This window comes from Pteropus vampyrus, unplaced genomic scaffold (assembly GCF_000151845.1).
Source record: "Pteropus vampyrus isolate Shadow unplaced genomic scaffold, Pvam_2.0 Scaffold11, whole genome shotgun sequence".
NCBI classification, from domain to species: Eukaryota; Metazoa; Chordata; class Mammalia; order Chiroptera; family Pteropodidae; genus Pteropus; species Pteropus vampyrus.
Window position 1 is genome coordinate 18474253 of NW_011888792.1, and position 25826 is coordinate 18500078.

Genomic DNA, 25826 nt, shown 5'->3' on the forward strand with positions numbered 1-25826 from the left:
GGATAGGAGGTAGGGAGATGGGAATTTTAAAAAAAGGTATAATCCTTCCCAGAAAACCATCATTTTAAAGTGATTTTCTGGGAAGAATGCCTTGAGGCAAAGATGCAACTTACATAAGGGGCATCTGAAATGGAGTGTCAGGCTCAGAAGGTCTTTCATATCACAAGGTCAATTCTTTGTTTGTGCCTAATTCTTTATAAGCATACCATTAAAAAAAAAGATTGAATATATCTTCACAGACATAGAAAAGCTCTGGGAAAGGCTTCTGCATTGCTCCCACTCCACTGCGGCTGTGGGAACCGCAAGTGATCTGAATTAAGACAGTATCCATTCACAGTCTTTAGGTGGCATAGACATGTCACTGAAGGGCCACACATATAGCCATTATCAGCCATTGACTGCCTGGTGAATTGGTTTACTAGGTGTTCTTTGTGACACTCAAGAACTGACTGAGATGTTGATTAGGTGAGGAGTCAGGGCTGGGATGGGAGCATCTAGCACCATCCAAGAAGCGAGGTGATTTGGAGGCAATGCCATTTCAAGAGGGCTAGCCTTGAGACTAATAAACTTAAAGGCAAAGAAAAACTTTATTGCTTCTGGCAAACTTTCAGAGCAAAGGGCAACTACAAGGCATTCTTCTGAAAAGCTTATAAAATTTCAGACAGGACAGAATGAAAGTAAATTTCTTAATATAAAACATTTAATGTTTCAGCGGTGGTTTTATAAGAATGATCATCAGAACAATACAGTACTGTGTCACACAGTATAATCTAAAACAACTTTCAATGTGTTCTTTTAAATTATTGATACAAATTAAGTTCATTCATTTATTCAACACCTATTACATTGTGTCTGGTTCTATATTCGAGAACTTACATACATACCTATGTTGGAAATAAAATAATTTATGTTTTCTAAAGTTTTCTTTAGAGAATATTAGTCAAAATTTCCTCCTCTATCTTTCCTTACTTACTTTAGAGCATACAGAATAGTATTAAAAAATGTCTTCTAGCTGAGGAACCTCTAGAAATCAGGCTATCCAAGTAATGGTGTTCGGATTTACTTATTTGCCTTTATGCTACCAGGGTCATATACAGATTTTGGAACAAGTTTGAATCAAGATTTGTCTAAATTTAATTTACATACCAAGTTTGTGCCTTTTATGTTCAGATAAAGCATTTTTTTTAAAAAAAGAACAAACAACAAACTCTTTTGGATTGAGACTGGAATATAAACTAGCAAAGTTTATAAAAATTCTGGGGTTGCACTGCTTGGATACAAACCCAGTTCAGCCCTTAACTAGGCATGTGAATTCGAGGAAGTTACTTAAACTTTCTATACCTTTAAAATACGGATAATTGGGTCTACCGCTGGTGCCACTCTGAACAAGCTGGATCCTATTTGATCTCGGGGGCTGAGCAGGGTCCGGCCTGGTTAGTACTTGGCTGAGAGACCACCTAGGAAGACCAGGTGCTGTAGGGGGAGGAGGGGGGAGTAAAAAAAGATAAAAATAAAAAATAAGGGATTGTAAACTGACAAGGTCCTTGCAGTCTGTGAGGTCAACCAAGGGATGCCTCGCCTAAAAAAAATATGGATAATTGGTCATTCCTTTGTATAATTATTGAGAGGTGTAAATATGGAAATACACGTAAAAAGGCCTGGCGCATAGAGAGAGCTAAATAAATATCAGTAAATATCACTGAGTTTAACTGATTTGGCAGAAGTACAGGAACTGAGAATAAAAAAATCTTCATCAAAGAAAAGAATATCTTACAAGAACGGAAAAGATCAAGTCTGAAGATTAAAAAATAGCCAATCTAATAAAAATCAATTCAAATTTTACCCTCCCCTCCATTTCACTAGACATTTAGCAGGTTTCTAAGACTGATCTTATAATTTGCAATTTCCTGGGCTTCTAGTCTTCTCTATTTCTGCTCAGTGCTGCATCCTTTAAGCAGAGACTCACAAATGACAAACATCACCACATCACTTAAGTGGGGAAACCTGACTGTTGCCAGGCCAGCGAGTTGGTGCCCTTCAGGTTCTTGAGTTGGAGTGCCGGGTTTGGACTGGGGAGGGGCTGTTATGACTCTTCCCTCCCCTCCTCAGTCAGCAATCCGCCCCGCCCACCACCCTCATCAGGCCTCTTAGCGCCTTTCTCTTGCCAGTCCGGCCTTCCTCCGGGTGTTTGAGCTGGGCGCAGGAGGCGGGCTTATCGCTGACGGGCTGCGCCTCTGCAGCCAGGCGGAGGAGGGCGGGAAGGCGGGCGGAGGAGGAGGCGGGGACTACGCCGGGCGGTAGCTGGCGCTGAGCGCGGTGGGAGAGGAGAGGGTACCCGGCTGGCTACCCTGGCGGCCTCTACCCGGATCTCGGCGCCGCAGCCCTGCACCTCTCCGGCCCCTGTCTCCGACTCCGCGGCTCCTGGCACGGCGGAGGCGGCGAAGCTGTAAGCCCCTGGTAGGTTGCATGGGGACGGTGGTTCCGTCTGCAACCTTTTGTGCTGCAGAAAAGGTGGTGGTGATGGGGGGCGGGGGGTGCCCCAGTAACCGATCTCGAGTGCCAGCCCTAGTCGCAGCGCCGCCCCTTCCTCCCTGCCTCGTGTCGGGGCCGGGCGCGCGGTGCTCGTGCGGTGCTGTGGAACCCGGCCCGGCCGGCCTACGGGATGGGTGGCCTCAGTGACCCCCCTCCCCCGGCCTCCGCAGACTGGTGACCCCTGGGCACTGGAGCAGGGTGCTGGGGTCTGGTGAACTGGGTGGGGCCCTCGCCGGGTGCCGGGAGCCCGTGGTTCCTTGGCACAGGGGTGGGGCCCGAGACACCGTGAGTGTGCAGCGCGTGTGAGTGTGCGGGGGCGTGCGCCCCGTGTGCGCGCGGCGTGCGCTCGCCGGGAGCTGTGGGGACTCGGCGACTCGGAGCGCCTCTCTTGTGGTGCGGAAGTCGGGGCGCGTTGCGGCGCAGGCTCTCTGCTCCGCCGCGGTGCCAGCACCACGGGACAGCGGGCCTTGGGGTCCCATTGAGAAGTAGCTCTTTCTCAGGCCTGCTGCGTCTCTGGCCGCGCGGCCGGGTGCGGCTGCCCGGGCCAGATAGCGCCTCAGGGTGAGCCCTGGTGGCCTTATCTCGCCAGCCTTTCTTGCCCGCACTTGAATCTGGGGGCGAGGTCGCCCGGGCGCCTGCAGCCCGCGCCCGCTGCGGGTCTGCCGGGGCGGTGGAGGCGGACGGGCCGGCCTTGGCCGGGGGCGCGCGTGTGGATTGGCGCCGGGAGCTGGCCAGAAGCGAAAGCGTCAGATGTCGCTGGGCATCGCCGCCCTCACCCCACCTGTCGCGGATGGACTTTGGGGCGGGTGGGAAGCGGAGGAAAGGAGTTTCCATGCGGCCGTCAGCCAGACCTTGAGCAGGCGGTCCCATTGTGAAGCTGCCAAACTCTAGTGGTGGAATCTGCAAATCTCCGCTAGATAGATGGGAGCACGAAGGTAATGATTGCCCCGTCCTTTTCTCCTTGTAAGGGTTCCACATCCTTAGTGTCTCCCTGCTTTTCCACCCACGCCAGTTTGCACCCAGTGGGCCAGTGATTTGTGCTGAGCCAAGATGCTGAGTGTGTAAGTGTATGCCTGTGATGCAGAGGTAAAACTGGGACTGGGAACTTTTTAATCATTTGAGGAATTGGGAAAATGGAGGCAGAATTTATAGCGTGCTTGCTACTCCTAGCTGAAAGAACAATTCTTGCACAACATTTCTGACGTTACTAGATTCTTCATTTTACATTGTTTTTCTCAAATGAGCCACCCTACAATTTAGAGCTTTTGCTTAATTTTTTTTTTTTAACCCTGTAGAGTAGATTAGACACGAGGGAGATAGAAATGACCTTTTCCCAAAAGTTTATTTTTCCAGTCATTTTAAAATACAGTATTGATTATTATTGCAGAAGCTTTTGATACTTTAATTCAAGACCATGATATATGCTTACACAATTATGTTTAATGAATGTTTCACAGATTTCTCAGTGTTTTTATTATGTACCTGTGTGTGCATTATTAAATGACCAAGAGGAAATATAAGGACTAAAGAGCCCAAAGACCTCTTGATTTGATAAGAACTGATGTATGCTTCTGCTAGTTTATTGCAAATGAGACTGTTTAGTAGTAAGTATTTTAGGAATATAATTTTTTGATCATTTATATGGTCAGTAAATTCGTTTACTTTCTCTGTAATTTTGTATACTTTGGAAAGCTAATGTACACATTAACCCTTAAAAATATTTAGTGAGGTGGGAGTTAAAAAACGCTACAGGATTTCTTTATTTTTATTTATTTATTTATTTATTTTTGCTGGGGCTGGGGGGGAAATCAGCTCTTTTCCTCCAGAGAGAACTCTGATTTCATCACCAGTCTACCAAAATAAGTTCCTAGTTTTAAGCTTTCGTATGGAAGTTTAGCCAGTTCCACTATGTACACCTGTCCCATTTTGGTTATGCTTCCAAAGAGGCAAATCTCCTGTAAAGACTGCATGTAGACCTGCAGTTCCAGTTACCTCAGGTCATATTTGTAGTGAAACTGAATTTTTTCTAAAAGGATGATTTCACCTAATGATAAAACAGTGATAATCTAGCTTAAATTTCTACTAGCAGAAATAGAAAATGAATGATGCACTTTAAGGGGATTCTTATTAAAAGAAATCATATTAGAAAAAGAAACACATTTCTGTCTTAATGAACCAATTATGGGTTGTCTTACCAGGTTGGTGAGGTTAATGATTTGTTTGGTCAAGGATGGTTTCAGAAAAGTCACACCCTCCTTAACTCTCAGAAATTATTGATTTAGTTTTTATGATTCGCAAATGGAAAAGTAAGTTTATTTTAGAGTAAACTCTAAAATAAGCATGTAGGTACAGCTAAGCATTTTGTGTTCATTGTATGCGTTAAATCATTTTATTTCTGCTCAGTATTTTGTTACTTGAGATATGTTTTGGTTCTTCTTTCTTTACTTGTTTTAGAGTCATCTTTGAGACTATTGGTTACAAAATATTTTCATTAGTCTGAATAAGACTTTTAAAAATTGCTTGACCCCCTACCCTGAAGTGCTTTTTCATTATTGGCCGCTCTCCAAATAGCCATTCTGAGTACCTATAACTTCTACTCTTAACAGTTTTCTTTGCTGAAATTTATCTTGCTTCTCATAATCTCTAATGATGAGTGGGATTTATTTACCAAAATTCACAAATACTGTGTGCTGGCCCTTTATATTTATAACCTTGTGATTTGGAAGTGATAGATTTTGTTAATTTTTTTCTTACTGCTATTTTGTTAGTGGATCTATGATGAAGCCTGAGTTTTATGGCTTTTTTTGTATGTAGAGATTTTGTGTGAGCTTGAACATTTCCGTATGGAGCTTTGTATATTTTTGGGAAAACCACTCCCTTCTCTGGGTTTCTGGTGCCATTCAGGTTTACTGTTATATGTATTAGATTTAAGCATTTTCATGTCTGTCTGTTTTTCCCTCTTGCCTGCTCTCAAGCTTTACTTTTTGTATTTTCTCCAGTGCCTGTACAGTGCTGGGGCATAAGACTCTAAATATTGTTGAATGACTGAATGAGTAAATGAATAATTAAATGCCTGAGTGGATACACCTAATGAAATACTCCTCAGATCTGTATGGGAAGCCATTATGCGAGCAAAGGGGTCCTCCCTCCCGCCCTCCCTTCTTTTCTTAATTCATTGCCTTTCCATTGTTATAGATTACTTTTGAGTAGGATAACAATATAATGGCCAAACTGGAACACTTTGAAACCAAAAGGGAGTGCTGTAAATAATTATACCAGGGCACTGGTGGCTATGAACTGAGACATATGGCCACCCTACTTATGAAGAACATTCTTCATTTACCTGCAATATCTATCATCTTGCCTAAGAAATTTGACACACTTGCTATTTAGTGTTTGCAAACTTTTCTGTTTGTAGAAGCTTCATTTGCAGTCAAATATTGGATGTCTTTTGCTTAGTCACTCATGGTTTCCCTAACCAGTGGCTTGTGGACCTCTCTTGGCCATGCTTAAATTTTTCATATTTTCATTGCTTACAGGATAATGTCACAGGGATTTCTGTTTACTTCAGCTACTTATAGCTGGAAGCATTATATACTCTAGCCTTTGCTCTGTTTACTTCAGTCTGTTTTTCTATGCAGTATTTAGTCTACCTTATAAGAAATTCTTGTGAGTTCCTAATTGCTGACTGTTTTTGAGAGGAGATCCATTGATATCTTGCCATGGCATAATGTTCAAAACATCGGCCAGAATCAATTGCAAATGTTAGAGACTAAATAGATTTTTAAAGTATTCTAAAAATGTTATTTCAAAAGTATATTTTGAGAACTTTCATATTACAATATTTTAATTTTTTCTAATGGAAGATGGGGGTTACTATAGTGGTTTACTGGATTCTTTTGTACGCACTCTCTTAAAGAAGGAATATTCTTATATTAATTTCTAGCCTTGTTTTAATTTAAAAATTTTTTGTTCTTTTTCACCATTGTCATCATTTTCTTCTTAGCTCCTGTGCACAGATAGCAGACAATTATACACACACACAAAAAAATGCAGAGTCAGAAATGAGTAATAAATAAGTGAAACAGAGCTCTTGCACCTTGGTTTGGCCCTGTGTCACTCCCTTGGACTCTGGTTTGTATTCTAATTTTGGCTTGGCACTGGCATAATAGGGATAATCAGTTACTACCCTTTGTTTACTATGCAATTATCGACCATTTCCTAGACTTCCACATCAGCTCCAGTGCAAGAGTTAGTTAATTACTTTAAAGGTTTCTCTGCTTTTAAATCCAGAATGAAGTTTCATATACAAAGCAATATCAGTGGGCTTTGGAGTCGGATGGATTGGGGTTCAGATTGTTGCTCCGACTCAAATAGTATTGGTTGACCACATACTTTTTACAGTGGGGATAATATTTTCCTCATGGAGTAGTAGTAAAGATTAAATGATGTAAAATGTGTATAACTTTTCACATATAGAAGGTAGTAAAAAATGTTTCTTTTTATTTCTCTTCCCCAGTAAAAATCTCTTTATGTAAGTAAATCAACTTGAACTTTATAACAGTATTGGGGAAGTTCTTTGGAGGTGATTAAGTAGAAACTTTGTTAGGTAACAATTTTGTTGCATTACAATTCACTTTATGTTAAAATCAGAGTCTTCATTCGTATAAAACCAAGTCTTAATTATCTAGGTTTCTTGGTTACTCAATTTGAAAATAGTCATGGCAAAAGAAATGAAGAGGGAGTGTGTCTATTATATAAATCTAAAGATATCCCAAAGGCTGAAACGTGTTCGTTTCTCGGAATGACAGTTCTAGATGCAATAACTCCTAGCTTCTCAAGCTGTTAAAGGAAATACCTTTAATTCAGTAATTATCCATTTCCTTTGGTTAAAACTCTTCTGGATTGGTAAAGAAAGCAATAAAGTTATAAACTCCTTATTCTTTTGCTGTTTTTATTCTGCTCTGCTGTTGCCACTTCTTTGTGCCCTGTGCACCTATGTAGGTAACATGTGTCCACTCAGTTCAGCACTCTTTCCACCTCCCAAGTTAAATACAACAGAAAACCCAACAACCAAAGAGACCTTTACAGGTGGAAAAGACTTTGAGGAGTTTTCTTGGTCTCAAGAAATTAACCCAGTTAACTGGAGAGGTAGGACATAAAGATAGATTCTCTTCCACCTTTACCTTCCTAGGTAGAAGGGGAAGGAACAGAGGAGATGCTAGAAATGTTAAGAAATGTGATAACTCTAAAGAAGTGTTTTTTCAAGTTTGTTTTTTTTTTTATAATGTTTTATAAGGGCTTTCTAGTCACTTGCCTCCGAGCAGTCTTATGAAGGACTTTTTTATTGTTGTTATTTTATGGCTAAAATGAGTAGACACCAAAAATGCATAATAATAACATCACACATCATAAAGGGCTTTGCAGCATGCAGAACACATTCACCTGCCTCATCTCATTTGATCCAGTAGCAACTGTATGCGAGGGGAAGGATGCTATTGTCATTTTAAAGGTTGCTGTTTATGCAAGGTCAAGAGGCAGAGTTCTTAGCAAGGCCAGGGCTAAGACCTGTTCTTTTGACCCACAGCCTCAGCATTATTTTTTCATAGGATACATAATAGGGCTTAGGGTGGTGCAACCAACATTTAAATCCCTAAGTTTTCTTGTTTATTCATTTAGCCTAATTAGCTACTCTTAGTCTCGAGGTAGAGTTTAAGCAACAGAACACAGAGGAACAAGTGTGATAAAATGTTTGAGGTTTAATTTAGCTGAATAAACTCAAAATTACTCTAATTAATTAGTCCTTATCTTATATGACTTGTACCTAGGATTAGTACTTCCTGCTAATTTCATCCTGTTTTGCAGTTAGAATGATGTAATTGCTTTATAAGTTGTGTTTCTTGTTAAATTAAAGGTTTATTTTTGTATTTCATATTTAGTATCTGGAGTAGAGCAGAAAAATTATTATGCCTGTGTTCCCTTGGGACTCATTGGAAATTGTACAGTGACATCTTCTGGGATTTAGTCTGGTGAGTTATATTTTGCTTTTTCTGTTTGTTACGAACATAATATAATATGTTTTAAGGACTACATAAATAGATAAATGTGAAATGCCAGTATATCATTGCAAATACGTATACAATTATGAAATTTTTAATGGTGAAAATTGAAATTATTGTTGTAGAATGCTAACATTATTTGAAGTTTTTGACTTTTGATTGACTATTGAGTAGATTTTCTTTTTTTTTATTCCTATAAAATAAAGGAGGTCTTATGGAATAATATTTCAAAATATAGTAGTTAAGAGGTAGTCACTCTAATTTCAGGGAAATTTTAGTAAAACTATTAATCTCCAAAGATTGGCAAAATAATTTGTAAAAAGTTCTGGTTGTATATTATCATACATAAGGAGTAGCAAACAAATGACTGAAAAGAACACAATTTTCACTTAGTCAGATAGCAGTCCACCGCAAGTGTGACATTGCTTTTATCACACCATGAATTTAAACTGTTGAAAATATGCTGTTGTCTTTCTTTGGTTGTCTTTTTTTCAGTGTGTCATCTTTGTATCCGTGCTGACACAGTTGTTCATATAGCTCCAAATCTTTGACAGGGAAAAAATTTAATAATGATCTTTGTAACTTTTTAGTATTTTAAAAACTAGATTATTGTGAGTTCATGCTTTGGTATGTCATTCTACTTGGCCAATATCTTTATAAATATTGCTTAGAGCAGTCATAATCCTTGGAAAAAACAGTTTCATAATAAGTGATTTCCAGATTAGCAGACGGCAGCAGAATGATTCAAAGGAATGATAGAGAAAAATGAACATTTTTGTTTGTTAAGTAGATATAGCCTATCAAATTTATGAAAATGCATTTTAAAACATTGAAAAACTGGAAACATTACTGAATTTTTCAGTTTTCAAGAAAAGAGCAAGAAGTTTGAAAACCATAAGTACAAACCATAAGTACATATGGTTTTCAAACTTCTTGCTCTTTTCAAGAAAAGAGCAAGAAGTTTGAAAACCATAAGTAGAGGATATCGAATAAGAAAGTGGCTGAAATAAAGCACAAAATTTGGTCCTCCAATTTTTAAAATTCTTCAAATTTTAAATTCTTGTATATTCTTGTATATTCTCAGAATCAGAAGGAATGGTCGTCCAGTCTATGTTTGAATGCCTTTAATGTCAGGCGACTTACTACCTCTTAAGTTGGTTCATTTATCCTTTTGCAGCTGTGCTAGAGTGTCCTTTTATTTATAACTATATATATATAACTATATATACATATGTACATATATATGCATATGGAGAGATATAGGTACATACACACATGTAAACACATTCTTGTAGCTATAGGAATATAAAATTTGGAGGACCATCAAAAACTTGGAAGTATGTGAGAGGCTTCTTTTATTTTTAAAATCAAATTCATTAATTTATAACCAGTAAAAATTCATCCTTTTAAGTATATAGTATGTTGAGTTTTGACAAACGTATCCAGTTGTATAATGACCACTACAGTCAATATAGAATATTTTCATCATCCCTCCAAATTCCCTTGTACCCCTTGCAGTCTGTCCCCTCCTCCCAACTGCAGTCCTTGGTACATTGATCGATTTCTGTCCCAATAGTTTTGCCTTTTCCAGAGTGTCATATAAATGGAATCACACAGTATGTAGCATTTTCTGTCTGCTGCTTTCATTTGGTGTAATTTTAGTTTGCTCCTTTTCATTTCTGAGTGATATTTTATTCTGTGGTTGGAATAGTTTTTTTTTTTTCCCCCATTTCCCTGTTGATGAATGTTTGCATTATTTCCAGATTTTGGTGATTATGAATGAAACTGTTATAAACATTCACGTTCAGGTCTTTGTGTGAACATATATTTTCGTGTATCCTACCTAGGAAAATACCTACAAGTAGGGTAGGTGGGTTGTTTAATAAGCATTTATTTGTTTATAAGAAATTGCCAAAGCACCTGACAGAGGCTTCTAAGAGGCGAAAATAACTATACCAAAATGTATGCAGATGTAGAAACCTGATTCTTATTCAGCACAGATTTACTTTTATTTTATATCCAGTTTTAATAAGTTTGGTTAACAGATTTTTTAAAAGCCACAGTAAATTAGAAACAGTAAACTAGAAGGCCTTAGTGAAAGGTTGTTAGCAATTGGAAGCAGCCAAAAATGATATCCACTAATTTAACTATATCGATTAAAAAAAAAAAGGGCAGGAACTTACAGGAGTGAATCTCTTTTATCTGATAAGTTCTATCTGACACGTTCCCAGATGTGTTGGCATATTAGAATCACCTAGGGGTCTTTTAAAAATTTTAGAGCTCAGGCTATCCCCCAAATGAAAAATCTGGAATAGAACACAGGCATCAGCATTTTTTGAAGCTCCTTGGATGATGTCAGTGTGTAGACAAGTTTGGAATTGTGTACTAAAAGCATAGCATGATGAAATAGAAGGAGCACTCGACTTGGAGCAGGAGATCTGGGGTTGCCTGCATGGCTCTGGGCAAGCCCCTGCCTTTGTAGCTTCAGTGTCGTCTTCTCTATAATCAGAAGTTCCAGGTAGGTGAACCCCAAGATGTTTCTGCATTAAAATTTATGGTGCTAGATACCATTAGATGGATAATAGCCATGCTTGGGAGACTCCATTTGCTAAGGAATGGCTCTATTCTGAATTGTTTGTTTCAGGTACCTCTTGAAAAGAATTTTGTTCACATGATGACATTTTTGTTCTGTATATTTAGATAGTTATATCTGTTTCAAATGGTATTGCTGCATATTTCTAAAAACAGTTCAAGCATATGGAGCAGTTTTTTGATTACTGAGGGTGACTTTTTTTGATAAGCTTGATTTAAAAAAAATTCCCAGAATGCAGTTATTCTCAAAAAGAATTCTTTGTATAGCAGTTGTGAAACTTATCAGCTATTTTCAGAGCTAGTCTAAGGAGCTAAGGGGTTTGGTTTTATTTTCAGAATGTTGCTCTTTTTGCCCAATATATAGGAAGTTTGGCCTCTTGGAGAGTGTTCAAAGCTGAACAGGTTCCATACAGATCACAGGGTTTTGAAAATGCCCATCTTAGTGCCTGGGTTCCCCTGCACATGTGCGGTGGTTTGGGCCTTGTTTGCTCTAGTTTCAGACAAAATTCACAATTGCATGCTGTACCAAGTGGTTTAGAAATGTGCACCGTGTACATTTTTCTCGTTAATATTAGAGTGTTACCTTGTCTGGTTTTGTCTAGTTTAAATCCTCACATATTTCAAATAAATAGAGTGGCACCTGTGAACATTGCCAGGTCTTTCATATGTGTTCTAAGTATATGTCAGTGCTGTTGTTACTGATTGGATTGTGAGAGAATTTGATATTGAAGATCCTTAGATGTCGTTTAAAAAATTACATTTGTTCCTGGTACTAGTATGAGAAACACAGTTTTAAAAGCATTGTTCAACTACAAGGTGAGTTTTCTGTTCTTGTTACATTTTCTGTTCTAGACTCCTCTCTCCACTGAAATTTTGCTGCTTCTGTTATAACGTTTTTCTATTTTCTGTGTCCAGTCTTTATATTTGCTTTAAATATATATGAAAGGCATTAAATGAAGCAATAAGGGTATTTCTGGTTCCTGATTGTTAGTGCCCTGCAGTGCAGCGGTTAGCATTGGATCTGAGCATTGGGCCTGATTTCTTAGTTCACATTTATTCTTATTGATGCCATGAGAGTAGTGTCTGTTTCATATACTACAATATATATGGGAATGCTTTGTAATTGTTTATCTTAGAAATATGCTTTTTTGGTTACAAAGTTTATTTTAAAATGTGAAATAAAATGAGTAGTCAGGGATAGGTTTGTTAAAAATAACAAACCCACAGACAAACATTTCATGGTAAAATATGAAGAATTTACTGTTAAACACAGGCCATCTCCAGTCATGATAGCCAAGTTTCCTGGTAAATGACTTTTAATAAATTTTTCAGTGCAAAATATTGGACATCCATATGTTGAAATATGTTGACTTTGAGACTGTTGTTTTTTTTGCTTTTAGCATCTTTTTTTTTTTTTTTGAAATTTCCAGAATTAGAAAGTACCTAGTCTTCTTCCTCTTCAGGAGGAACAAGTACCTATACCACTTCAACCCATTTAAAAGATAACCTGAGAAAGTTGATTCTGTCGCTTCTCTCAGGATCTTGCTCCAGTATTTAAATCCAGTTAGGAAATTCTCAGGGATTTAACAGCCTAAAAAGTTTGTTTTCAGTTACACTGAAGAATGGAAGGTATGCTGCTTAGTCAATATTCCACCCAGCTAAAAATGAAATATTTGTCAATCAGCGCTCTGTAGTTTGAAATCCAGCCTCCACCTAACTTTCTTAGTCCCACACAATAGATAATCTTTTGACAGGCAATATATAAGTGGAAAGGATCCTTTAAAAAAAAATCTAAGCAATTTGCAAGAGTCCTGGTGTACCATTCACATTCTTACTTGAATATCAAGATCTGAAGATGTTCTTTTACATATGACAATACACTGCAGAGACCAATGAAACCAAGTTAAAGATGTTAGTTTTTAGACTATGCTATTGTTTGGAGCAGAAGTACTAATGTTTTATAGCAAAAAAGTGTAAACAATTTTCCAACCCTTAGAATTACTCATTAGAAGTTCAGCAGGTAACAGCTATATATATATAATATTTAAAATGAGCAGTTTCATGTTCCAGTGTAGCAAGACTATCCAGATACTTTAGAGTATTGACGTTAGTTACTAGGTTAAAAATTTGAATTAGAGGATATTAGAAATGCTTATTTCTTTAACTTTCTGGTTAAATAGTGTTTTCTACAGGCAGAGAGTATGTTGTTTATGTCAGCAAACTATGTAGGTTTTTTATACCAGGCTGCTTGGTTGAAATTTCAAGAGCTCTTAAACCACATCTACTTAACGATGTAGGTTAAATTATTGTCTATCAATCAGGTAGATGCCTGAAGATCCTTCTGGAAACTTAACCAGTGACAGTTATTCATCTAACAATAGTATCTATTTCATGTCCCATCAAAATTGATCTTTATATGTTGCCTCACCCGACTCTTCTAATTTTTTCAGTTACTTAAAGCTTGTGCCCACTCTTCTTCATTATGACTTTGTACACTATTAGCTTGTTTAGTACTTTTTATCCGGTATAGGCAAAAAAGATAGTTTTGAGGCTAGCCTCTGTTTGAATTACTATCCAATTCAGAATGGGTAGGGTGTGAATTCATGGATTTTAGGAAGTTTATGATATACCAAATGCGAATGCAGTAAGGTGGCTGGTGGAAATTCATGGACTGTCATGGACTGCCAGATTTGGAAGAGGCCCAGACCAGTGTGTCATTTAATGTGATTGCTGAGTGTCACTTCCTGGGTAACTACTTGGGTAGGGCACTCAGTCTGTGTGTATGCTCCATTTCTCCGCAGCCCTGGTTATTTTGGCCTCATTGACCCTCCTTTCCTTGTCTTTTCAGAATGAAGTATTAGAGAATCACTTCCTGCCTTTAGCTGCCTGTCAGGTTAGGTAGGTTGGAGGCCTTGGATAAGCTGTTCTCTTATATTATTTCTGGGCTACAGAATTAGTGAGAAAGGGAGGATTAGTTTGTCATTTGGCCTAGAGTAAACCTTTGTTCCTTCAGCATAAAATTTGATGAAGCTTCACATGGCCCTCTAAAGGTTATTACATGAAAAATCTTTAGGTTTTTGTAGGCATATCAAAGTAGCTGGTAGTCACCTACTATTTCCATTCTCTCTGTAGAGAAATAAATTACGCACTCGAATATAAATTTACTTTTATATTAATAAAGTAGAATAAAGCCAATTACTTTAAAGCTTGAAGGGTTGAGGGGCTAAAGCATTTTAATGTTAAATTAAAATTGGAAATAGTCTATGATTTATAAGAAAAAGTAAGTAAAACTATATTGATCCCTTTAGCATTTATTTTATCTTAGAAATCATTATTAATGTTAGTTTTCAGTAGTGCTATAGTTGTAGATTGTAGTGAGGCAGGATGTCATCTGGTAACTTCTTCATAGTCTGGGTTTATTTTCTAATGAAGGAAATGCAGTGTGGCTTTTCTTTAGCTTTCTAATTGCTTGGATTTTAAATGAATACCCAAACTTTAGGAGGTGCTTCAATTAGGAAAAGATTTTATTTTACAAAAGGATTCATAAGAATTTTTAATATACAGCCTTTTTCAATAAATATTTAATCTTAAAATCAGTTATTTGACACTATTTTGGTTAGTGATCTGAGATACTTACCTACTTCTATTTGAGGATAACGTTTCTCAGAAATGACATTACAGCTCAGTTTGTCTTTGTATTCTGTTTTTCAAAATTTGATTTGTCCGCAACTTTCTAGGCCTGGCCGTCATTATTTGTGGTACTTCTGGTCAGTGGGGTTTTTCCAGACTGTATAATGTAATCACTGCAATGAATATTAGTATTCATTATGAATTTTTCTGCCATTTGCTAAATATTCAAAAAGGTGGTGTTTTAGATGGTATATTTTATGATTAAATAATCACATAAAATAACATCTGATATTTTATATATGTTTAATATTAAAAACGACCCGATTTTTGGATTTCAGATTAATTTTTAAACTACAGAATGGTTTTCTTTAAATAATTCATTGGGGATATTGAGTGAGGAACATTTACAAGGTTTAGGGGAAACTTCCCATAAGAAAGACTCCTCCATATCATAAGAAAAGATTTTTAGGCCAAATTGGATTCTTTCAGAAATAAATCAGCTTTTATCTTTTATTATATGCCCCTTAAACACAGCTGAAAAGAATTGCTGGTGGAAGAGCTGAGTACATATTTTAAATTAAATGATGGAAAAAGTAAAGACTATAATTTTCGTGTTGGAAAGATTTTGTGGATTCTTGTGAAATTGTATGATTGTTTTTATTTGCTTAATGTGGAATCTGTATTTGATTTGCTTAATATCACATCAAGGAATAAACTTTGAATGGAGCGCTGTATGTAGAAAAGTGTTGTTTTCCGTTGGCTTCTGCATCTGAACTTTTTAGTAGAACTTCAGGCTTTAATTTAATCTGCATTTGAACTCTTGAAGGCAGAAAAGTGGTAGTCCTTTCATGCTGGCTCTGGAACATAACATGTAATAGACATAGGTAAGAATCTGTCATTGGTACATCGGCTGCTTTTCAGGCCAGTGTTATTTCATGCTCCCTGAGCCTTCTAACATGATCCGGATTGGCCCAAGGTGCTGCGCGTTACGCTCTTCTAATCTGTCTATCTACTTTTAGGAGTGTGCAGACTGGTGCCTAAAATGGAAGTAGATGTTAATGGCGAGCCCAGAAGTTCCCTGAGCACCCTGCCCTTGCCCGTGGCCGAGGTGAGCTCCCCGGGAAAGGCAGAGGCGGAGAAGCCGCGTTGCTCCAGCACGCCGTGCTCGCCCATGCGCCGGACTGTGTCAGGCTACCAGATCCTCCACATGGACGCCAACTATTTGGTCGGCTTCACAACTGGTGAGGAACTGCTGAAGTTGGCCCAGAAGTGCACAGGGAGCGAAGAAAGTAAGGGAGAAGCTGTGCCTTCCTTGCGCTCCAAACAGCTGGATGCAGGACTTGCACGTTCCTCTCGCTTGTATAAAACCAGAAGTAGGTACTACCAGCCATACGAGATTCCAGCTGTCAATGGCAGGAGGCGAAGGCGGATGCCCAGCTCAGGAGACAAGTGCACTAAATCTTTACCTTATGAACCTTATAAGGCCCTCCATGGGCCTCTGCCTCTTTGTCTTCTTAAAGGTAAGAGGGCTCACTCCAAATCTCTGGACTACCTCAATCTAGATAAAATGAACATCAAGGAGCCAGCTGACACAGAAGTGCTACAGTACCAGCTTCAACACCTAACCCTGAGAGGAGACCGTGTGTTTGCTAGGAATAATACATGAATGACCTGCAGAGAGTGTAAACTAGTTTAGGTCAGCCTACGCTTGGCTAGAAAAACCCACTGTTGTACTCTGTACAGGACTCTTCACATTATAGATGGTTATATCAGCTAAGTGTTCCAGGAACATAAAAATTGTTTGGGTCGAATTTCGAATATAGAAATGAAATCACAGGTACTTGGGGGGAAATCATTCTAGAGCACGCAATTGCAAAGAAAACAATGTTGACCATTAATTCGTATAGCTTTTGAGCTAGGATAAAAGGCTCTGGTACAGCAAGATCATCTTTATGATTCTGACACTAGAATTGGGAATGTTATCTGCTTGGTTGTTGCTGACTTGGTATGATTCATTAGAAATTTATATCTTAAGTACTTAAGTACTTCTTTAATCTCTGTATTTTACTATCAAATGTATGTAATGATTCGTTTTATGAAATTTAGAACTTGAACATTGCTGAATTGGACCACTTTTTATTTTTAAATATTGAGTTTAAATATTTTATAACTGGTTTTGCACTGAAAAAAATTAACATTTCAGATTGACAAGAGAATAATCTTCACTTGCCTCAATAATATTATTGAGCAATGAATTTTTTATTTCCGCATGGAAAGTTATTGATCTCTATGGCTGTAAAATATTTCTTTATAGCATTATTAACGTGTGTCTTAATAAAAATAAATTTGGGATACAAAGTATTTATTTTACAATGGGTGGGGGGAAGCTTTTCCAGAAGGTTTCCAATAAGAAGTTTTCATAAATTGAAAAAGTTTCCTTCTTGCTTATTTTCTAATTTAAAATTCATCTGGAACTTTAAAATGGAAAGGATTCTTTTAGTGTGGATTATAGGCATAATACTGTTTGCATCTGAATGTTCTGTAAATGAATGGAACTCTAATAGAGGAACTCATGATTTTCTACTCTTGAATGCTTAATCGAAGTATGAAGTGATACCATTCAGCATGGCATTGGGTCATTCCAGTTTTAGTTTTGTGCAGCACACTCACTGAAATTCAAGTTTCTAGGATTAGTGTAGGAGCCTAAAGCGCTCCTACAGTTTTAATGGGTTAATCCTGGATTACTTAACAATTTATGTCAATTGCACTGGTTTAATTTGTTGCTAAAGAAATATTGCCCTGGCTTTAGTAACAAATACAGCTTAACTATTCTTGAATATATTTTGAAAAAAAAAAATGTATGTAACTTACCTTTTGTAAAAGTTTCTATTTCTTTTTTGACTCTTGAAGGTGCAATTTATTACTGAATTGGCATTTCTGGCAACATAGAACTGCTTATTTTAAATTTTATTTTTGGGGCTGTGAGTTTCTTAGGTGTTATCAATCTCGCTTATAATATAAGAACACCTTTTAATTGAGTGGGTCATTCCTGGTACAGTTTGACTCTTCTTTAGCCAGAATGAATGGCGAACTCTTTAGAGCAGAATAAGTATTAGAAACCCTAGGTACTCTTAATCAACATTTATTATGATTTCACTGAGACAAACCATGTGAAAGAACCTTGGCCCATATCTTACTGGGTTGATCAGATTTCTTGGTGGGCTGGAAATCCTCAGCTGTTGATATTTTAAAGTAAATTGCACCTTTGTAACATATTGTATTGATGAATGATCACTAAGATTACTATATCTATACAGTCATTAGTTTGACAAGAAATAGAATCCTGTCAGATGCCAAAGAGTTGGGATTTTTACGTTTAATGATTAAACATCGTTATTTATTGATGATTTACCCTGTGGAACTGTATTATTTCTAACTATGAAATAAAAGGGTGATGTAAACACAGGTTGTTGTGCGCTGCTTTAAATGGGGTCTGCCATGAACAGGCTTGTTACTGTTCAAGAATTCCAACTAAGCACTTACTTTTAGGCCCCACTTTTGTTAATAAAAAGACAAAACTACTTTTGGTGCTCATTCACATTTCAAGGTAAAGGATGTATTCATGGCAATGATATGTATTCAGTCCACTAGGAAATACAACTGTGTAACTGAGATCTGTCCCTTCCTGTGTGCCTAATTTCTTGAGCTAAATAAAAATGTGTAGCTTTTTGTTTTGTTTTGTTTTTACTTAAAGACAGATGAAACTGGCAAAAATGAAGGGGTTACAAGTTGGAGATACAGCATATTTGCTGTTTCCTGATTAGTAAATATATATAATTTTAAGTTTGGTTTTCTTGAAAGAGAGCTTTGAAATTCTAGGTCAGTAGTTTTCAAAATGTATTTGTAGAGCCCTTTCATTAATTAATTCTTGCTTTCTCTGTACTCCATGGACTTGTGCTCCAATAGTAGATACTATCTTATCAAGAAAAAAGGTTAGGCTGGATCTCTTTCAGCTGGGGGGAAAAAAAAATCCCATTTCCTTTAGTCTTTTTAGTCTTTTAACGTTCTATTTTTAAACTCATTTTTCTTTTTAAGTTCAGTTTAATGTAATATTCTATACTAAACAAGACGTACTTTTGACCATATATCTTATAGTGCCTGCCTTTACATTGCAGTACTACATAACATTAATTTTCCCCCCCAAAATACCATGTTTTAGAGAATCAACTAATGCATAAAGTAGCAACAGAATTTCAGTTTTTGCCTTACTCTGAGGTGAGCTTCTCTGCTCCTCTGACTTCTACCCAGCTGCACTTGTACCTCTGGTTCCAGGGCTCCTGTAGTCTTCAGTCAGGGAAGAAAAGACTACGGGGATGGATTAAAATGTAAACTCATTCAGAACCCTCCCCCCCAGATCTGGACTGCTGCTCAGCTGGGCTACTGTTCCAGGCCCATTGAGCCCTGTCCATTGTTCCTTATGCCCTGTAATGCCCACGTATGGGTCACTGTGTCTTATTCCTTCTTTTGAGACAGTCATTTAAATGATTTCAATATTTGAAGTTTCAAGAAGCTTTTAGAAGATAACATTAATTTTTAAAGGCAAATTGGTGTTTCACTAAAGAAAAAATATTTCTTGAGATTTTGAGAAAAGCAACCTATTTTTACTTATTTTCTCATTCTAACATACTTTTATATAGAAAGGCTTTTATTCCATTATAACCATTGAAAAATTTTTAAGGGAACTTTTAAATGACCCTGGCCTAAGTGCTTTGTTCTCAATCAGAGCAAGTGGGAGGAGAGACTGTCAGGCAGTTTATTAATGGCTTAAGTGCTCTAGAAGAGCTGGGGTAGAGAGAGCAAGGATGTACGATACTGCAGTGCAGAGAGGACAGCAAGTATTAAGTAAAATTGGCTTTTAAACAATATAATTTGATTAGAGAAATGGAAATTGATGAAGATTGCCTTGGAAATATAATAAATGCGATTAGAAAGCTGGAAGTGTAGGTTGTCAGCACTTAATGATGCACTTCACTTTATAATGTGCTTTTTAAAATAAGAATTATGAAATGGATTCTTTGATATTTTACATTAGAAGAAAATAAGAAAATGAAGGATTTTTCTGGCTGAGGAGAACAGTACTAGAAACAAATCAAAAGCAGAATGGGTTTGATTTGTTATGTTGAGTTTGCTGAGCCCCTAGGACACTTCATTACTCTAAGTAGGGTGCGGGGAGATGCTGACTTGGTCTTCTCACCATTGTGAAATGACTTTGTGCAAGGTCTTATTAAATCACTTCAGAGGAATCATATCTCCTAAACATCACCACTGATCTTGGGTTGTCTTTGATGTACAGATTTATGGGACAGCATAGGATGAGAAAACTTTTAAACAGAAGCTGCAGCATCAACAGGAATTAAAGAGAGTAGCTGCACAGTCAGTGGAATCCTTAAGTGATCCTGGCTGAGGTGGCTTCAGGAATGAAGAGCTCTGACGCTTTTTCTTTTATGGAAAAGCTAGCAGCACTTTCAAAGTTCCTGCTGAATGCTCTGCAGAACGGGTTCTTATTGTGTGCCAGTGAAAAGAGGAGGGAATGCTGGGTTCATCATGTTGACCTTTAAGTCTGATTCATCAGGAAAAGTATTCTTCACTAAACTTGTGGAAATACATATTTGGAAGACTGAATCGTCTTTCCCTGGCCTAAGGCTTCAGTTAGGGAAAGGAACTTGATGTGATAAGAAGTTCTTGAACTTACCGAAATTCAGATTTTGGCTAAGTGGTTAGAGCTGAGATGGCAAATGCTGAGAATGCATACCACCGTGCTCCTCACCTGCGCCTGTGGCAGACATCACCAGTCCATCAGTGCAGTTTCTCCTGAGTCCAGATGCAGCCTCGTTTCTTAAATCAGCACTTTAGGCAGCTGCTACTGAATTGATCAGCTTTACACTAGAGATGAAATATATTTGCCTACCATACCTTCCACAATGGATTAGAGTGTGAATTGAAAAATGGTCTGGATGTTTTTGAGTAGAAGACCAATCTGGTCCCTCTCTTTTAACCAGAGTGTAGGAGAATGGTCCCCATTACCTACTAAGAACATGCAGACGCTTAGGACAAAAGGGCTTAAGATCAATTATACTTTCAAGGACATGCTTGAAGAAGCATTGGGAGAAGGAGGGCAAGGTGGCATAAGATGAATGCCAAATGAATGCTTTACAATAAATCACAATCTAAGAATGGGGGTTGCAGCTTAATTCCTATGGGATTGAAATCTGAAAATGATCTTGTTCATTTTTCTGTCAGTAGCCTGGTCAATTTATTGGATGTGCTCACTTGCATTGTTTATCTATGTAGGTGAAAAAAAGTGCCTTCATAGGGAAGTCCGGGGAGATGAAAAAAAGTAAGGGGAAGGCAAAAATCTTAAAATAATTTGAGTCTGAGATGGAGCAGGGCATGCCGATAATGTTCAGTGATCGTTGTTCTTGGTGGCTGGCTAGAATGGACTGACCCACTTTCTAGAAGAGTTAAGTTAGAGGGTAAAGAACTAAAATATTAGAATTGGGGTTTAGAGGAGGTGAAAAACAAATGGATGTTTTAGTGATCTTTACCCCCTGCACTACCCTTCATTTTGAGGTGGAGTGGGATGGAGTGGGAATGACAGAAGTTTTGCTTTAATTATTCAGGGTCTAAATACATTTAAAAACATGTATTCTTGACATAATTTGTATAAGAAATTAAACTATATGGAAAGGTTTTGCTCAAGACATTTCCTAATATCTTTTTAAAAGACCAACTAGAACCCTGCATTAATTGATAGATTTCTATATTTTACTTTCTAATATTTATAAAGTTTGAGTTTTGTTATTAATGTTTCTCATATTAATGTTTCTCATAATGTTTAGGGTCATACTTATCTAACAAGATAATGCAATCATAAGGAAAAGTGTTTAAAGGATTAGGATATTTATAGGTTTGAATACTGTTTTATGTTAGGCCATGTAAGAATCCACTCATAGTTCAGAAAGATATTCATTAAACATGACAAATTGACTTTTTTAAGGGCAAAAGGGCATATAATATTATACCGAGTATACCTTTTTCCCCTGAATTTTTTAAAGAGGTAGAGCAATAGGTTTATTGAAGCTCAGCTCTTTTGGGTACCCAAAAGTGGGATGACCTCCCAGAAATTTGTTTTTAAATGCCTTCTGGATCATGCTCTCTAAGTGAAATAGATGGAAATTGTGTTTATTCTTCAGATTTTCTTTAAATCATTCCTTGCTTTTTTTGAGGAACCTTTTGACTAGGAGAGAGCTATCAGGGAATAAACAATTAAAAGCATGACTTTCCCCACTGGGTCAGGTCCTTCTATATAGAAATCAGAAACTGCTGCAGATAATAATGGCTTAATTTGTGAATAGAGAAGTTATGAGAGCTAGCTCCCTCGTTTATGTTATGCTAGATTTACAGATGACTAGTTATAGAAGTTTCCTGTGTATATTGACAGCAAGATGTAGTGATCTTAGGTGGCTACAAACAATGCTCAGAGAACTATGATGGATTTTATATAAAGTATATAAAAACAAATTTTTGTTGAAATAGAATCACTAAGCCAAACTACTGTATTTGTAGAAATTGATGCTTCTTCAAATTCATTATTCAACCTTTACTTATTCATCCACCAAGCATTTATTCTGATTTTGTTATGTGCGAGGCACAGTGATAAGTCATGAGAATACAGAAGCCATAGTCAAGAACAAATAGTTGCATTTTAAAATGAATGCTGCTAAAAAAACATAGATTTTGAGCACACAAAGGAAAAAGGTCCTAATTCCACCTTAAGTATGGGGAAAGCTTTACCAGAGAAGCTAGACTTAGGCTGGGTGGGTAAAAAGGATTTTGCCAGGTGGGTAAGAAGGTGAGGGCCTCCCAGGCAGAAGAGGGTGCTGTTTGGGATTATAAAACTGGAAAAGGCCTTGAAGTCCATTCTACTTTTTCTGTTATCCAAACCAACCTGGACAGAAGAATGTCATATATCTTTCTAAAAATAAAAATCTGCGGAAAAGGAAGTCACGTTGAGTTTGACCTACCTTTTCTGGTGAAGCATTTAGCGATGAAATTGCAAATCATGGTAGTTAAACTGCAAAAGAACATTTTACAATCAGCATTTCAACTAATTCATCACCTTTTTACCTTAAAGTAACTGTTCCAGCTTCAAAGACCCTCTCATTTTTTGTTGGTCTCTGGCAGTCCAGAGTTCTCACAGCTGCATGTACATCCGGAAGAGGAATGCTTTTGGGTACCAAATAGCCAGTTTCAAGCCCTATTTGGGAACACAGCTGGAAACTCTGGGCCTTGTGAGAAAGTCTGGATGCTCCTACTGCACAATTAGCCTGTAAGATGAGTTGGGAGGGAATCTAACTTGCTTTCTCACCATTACTCTTGTTCTTCCCCAGGCAGAACAGAATGCCCCTTTCTGCAAACTCCAAAACCTATCTTTAACAAATCCCTTTTAAGATTAGAAGATGTTGTTTTTAGAAACATAGTACTCATGAGGCTCTGAGGTTTCAGAAAATATTAGCAGAAACTTGTCCATGGTCAAGTTTATCCAATCACTGTAATCACTCCCAGAATTCTGCAGGCCTCTTTCTAGGATTAAAAAAATAATAAAAACCAAAAAACTTTGCTAGGGGATAAGTGGAGAACAGATGGAAATGTCTGGGGACTGTTATTTTTTAATCTAAAGAATTTGTAATAGTTAATACCTATTTCTCTGTTCCCCTCTCTCTGCTTTAAGGAGCCAACTGTAAATAAAAAAAAAAAAAACATATATATTGAAAGACCTAAAATGCTTGGCTCTTCACATAATGTCCTATAATTGTGACCATCTTGATTTGTGGTTTTAAAGATAAAGTCTCACCCGCCCTGGCTCCACCACTTATTTACAGGATACTGTTGATCATGTGCCTCAGTTTTATAAAATGGGAAACATAATTTCTCCTTCATTGTTTCTGTGAGAATTAGACACAAAGTACATAAAAAAAAAAAATGCCTGGCACATAGTTGTTGCTAAATAAAGTGCAGCCATTGGTAGTAATAAATACGATCTTCGAAACCCCTGGTTTGCCATGTCTTTATTCAGGATGAAATTGCTTCAAAAAGGTTCTAAATAGTAAAATAAAAGCACTATGTTTAAAATTTAAGTATTTTGGATAAATTATTGTAAAATCTCAAAATGACTCTGTGTGTGTGTGTGTGTGTGTGTGTGTGTGTGTGTGTGTGAGAAATAGAGAGTTATGGGTCAATATATGTTGCCCCTCTCATCCAATTAATGAACTTATAAACTTGTATTTTCTGAGGTGGGCCGTTGACATTCCCAGTGGTGCAAACAATCCTCTTGGGGTGGAAGATAATATTAGATATACTTTAAAAATATTTTTTATCTTATTCTTTTAACACTTTTATTCATTGTATATGTCAGGTATGTAGTTTGCCAGTAGTAGTAAATGCATAAAATACATAAATAAATATATTGGAGATATAAACTCAATTTTTTAAAAACTTTTTTTTTAAATTGTGACCCTAGAGTTTGGAAATCACTGACCTAAATGGCTAAATCTATTATAACATGGAAAATTTTCTCATTGAATCCAATTTACCTTCCTGGAATTTTATATGTTTGAACATGAGCTTGAGATTTAGCAGTATTCAAAAATAAGGAACATTTTAAGATATGTATGGACAGTCTTATTCTACATGTCTTTGGTAGTAATTTCTATCCAGTGCAGTAGTTTTAAAATTTCTTGGATTTGCTTTCTAATTCCTAATGTGAGGACTTAATACATTTGGGAAATAAAAGATACCAAAATAGAACTCACCTGTCTCAATAGATTTCTGAAGTTTGTACTGTGAACCTTTTCTTCAGCATGTATCACATTTTTGGTTAGGATCTTCAGAATGAGGTGGTGAAACATTTGCTGACTATCCCATTTGCAGAATCTATAATTTGTGCCTTGAGTGAGGTTGTGTTCTTGGCAATGGTTTTTAGTGTCCTGTCTTTTGAGAGCATGATACCGCTTTACCCTGCAGAAGGTTCTACTTATTTCACCATTCTTTCAGGCAGCCATCTCTGATCATTTGAAGACTTTTTCTTTTTTTAAAGAAGATTAGTAGAATTTCTAATTTCATCCTTTGGCCTATGACACCCTTGCAGAATATGGCTCTCCAGAAGTTGATTCTTCTTGTACTGATTAGGTAAATTATTCATATGGTTACTGTCCTATTCTATTGTTTCTTATCCTATCCTGGGGGGCAAAAAAAAAAAAAGTAATACCAGAGACTGTGTGATCTACTTTGTTTCCAGAAACTTTGGCAACAAAGGGATAAAAACTATGGAGAGTGACTTTTTCCTCCTTTTTTTCTCCTCTCCTTTCCCTCTTTAACCCGATGCTGTCACAACTTCTAAGAGCCAGAGTTGATGACCCCACTTTCTCTAGGCACTGGGTCAAGTGTGGTCCAAGAAGCTTCCTCTGCATAACACTCACATTGTTCTCTCCATCTTTAGGACCAACTGGCTCTCATCAAACTATACAGCAGAATACACCTTGGAAACAAGTATTCACGATATTTAACTTTGCTACAGTTAGCTATAGCTAACATTACTTTCATGTGAAAGGAGATCCATGTTCATCATTTCCTTATGCTCTTTATGGAGAAGAAAATATTTACATGTACCATAATCTGCATGTTTACATCTCTGCATTAGACTTGTTTTGCTGTCATCTCAGTGTCTGGTCTGTATGTATCACATTTTTGGTTAGGATCTTCAGAACGAGGTGGTGAAACATTTGCTGACTATCCCATTTGCAGAATCTATAATTTGTGCCTTGAGTGAGGTTGTGTTCTTGGCAATGGTTTCTTGTGTGTATTTTTGTTTTTAGAGTTGTTTTTGTTTTGCCTAGGGTAAGTGGAGAGCCCAGAGGGGAAATTTTCAATTATTTCTGCTGGAATTTTCCAGAG

At 37.3% G+C, this 25826-nt stretch overlaps 1 protein-coding gene across 2 annotated transcripts; it reads left to right on the forward strand.

The window, feature by feature from the left end:
- Window positions 1-2284: 2284 nt before the first annotated feature.
- Window positions 2285-18542, forward strand: CUNH5orf30 (chromosome unknown C5orf30 homolog). Of its 2 annotated transcripts, none has more exons than XM_011378759.2 (3): window positions 2285-2457; window positions 8472-8561; window positions 15833-18542. In XM_011378759.2, exon 3 carries the CDS (start codon window positions 15856-15858, stop codon window positions 16477-16479), a length of 624 nt encoding a protein of 207 aa, XP_011377061.1. In that variant the 5' UTR covers window positions 2285-2457; window positions 8472-8561; window positions 15833-15855; the 3' UTR covers window positions 16480-18542. The 2 variants fall into 2 exon arrangements, with proteins under 2 accessions (XP_011377061.1, XP_011377072.1); XM_011378770.2 differs by lacking the exon at window positions 2285-2457 and adding an exon at window positions 3298-3467.
- Window positions 18543-25826: the final 7284 nt, after the last annotated feature.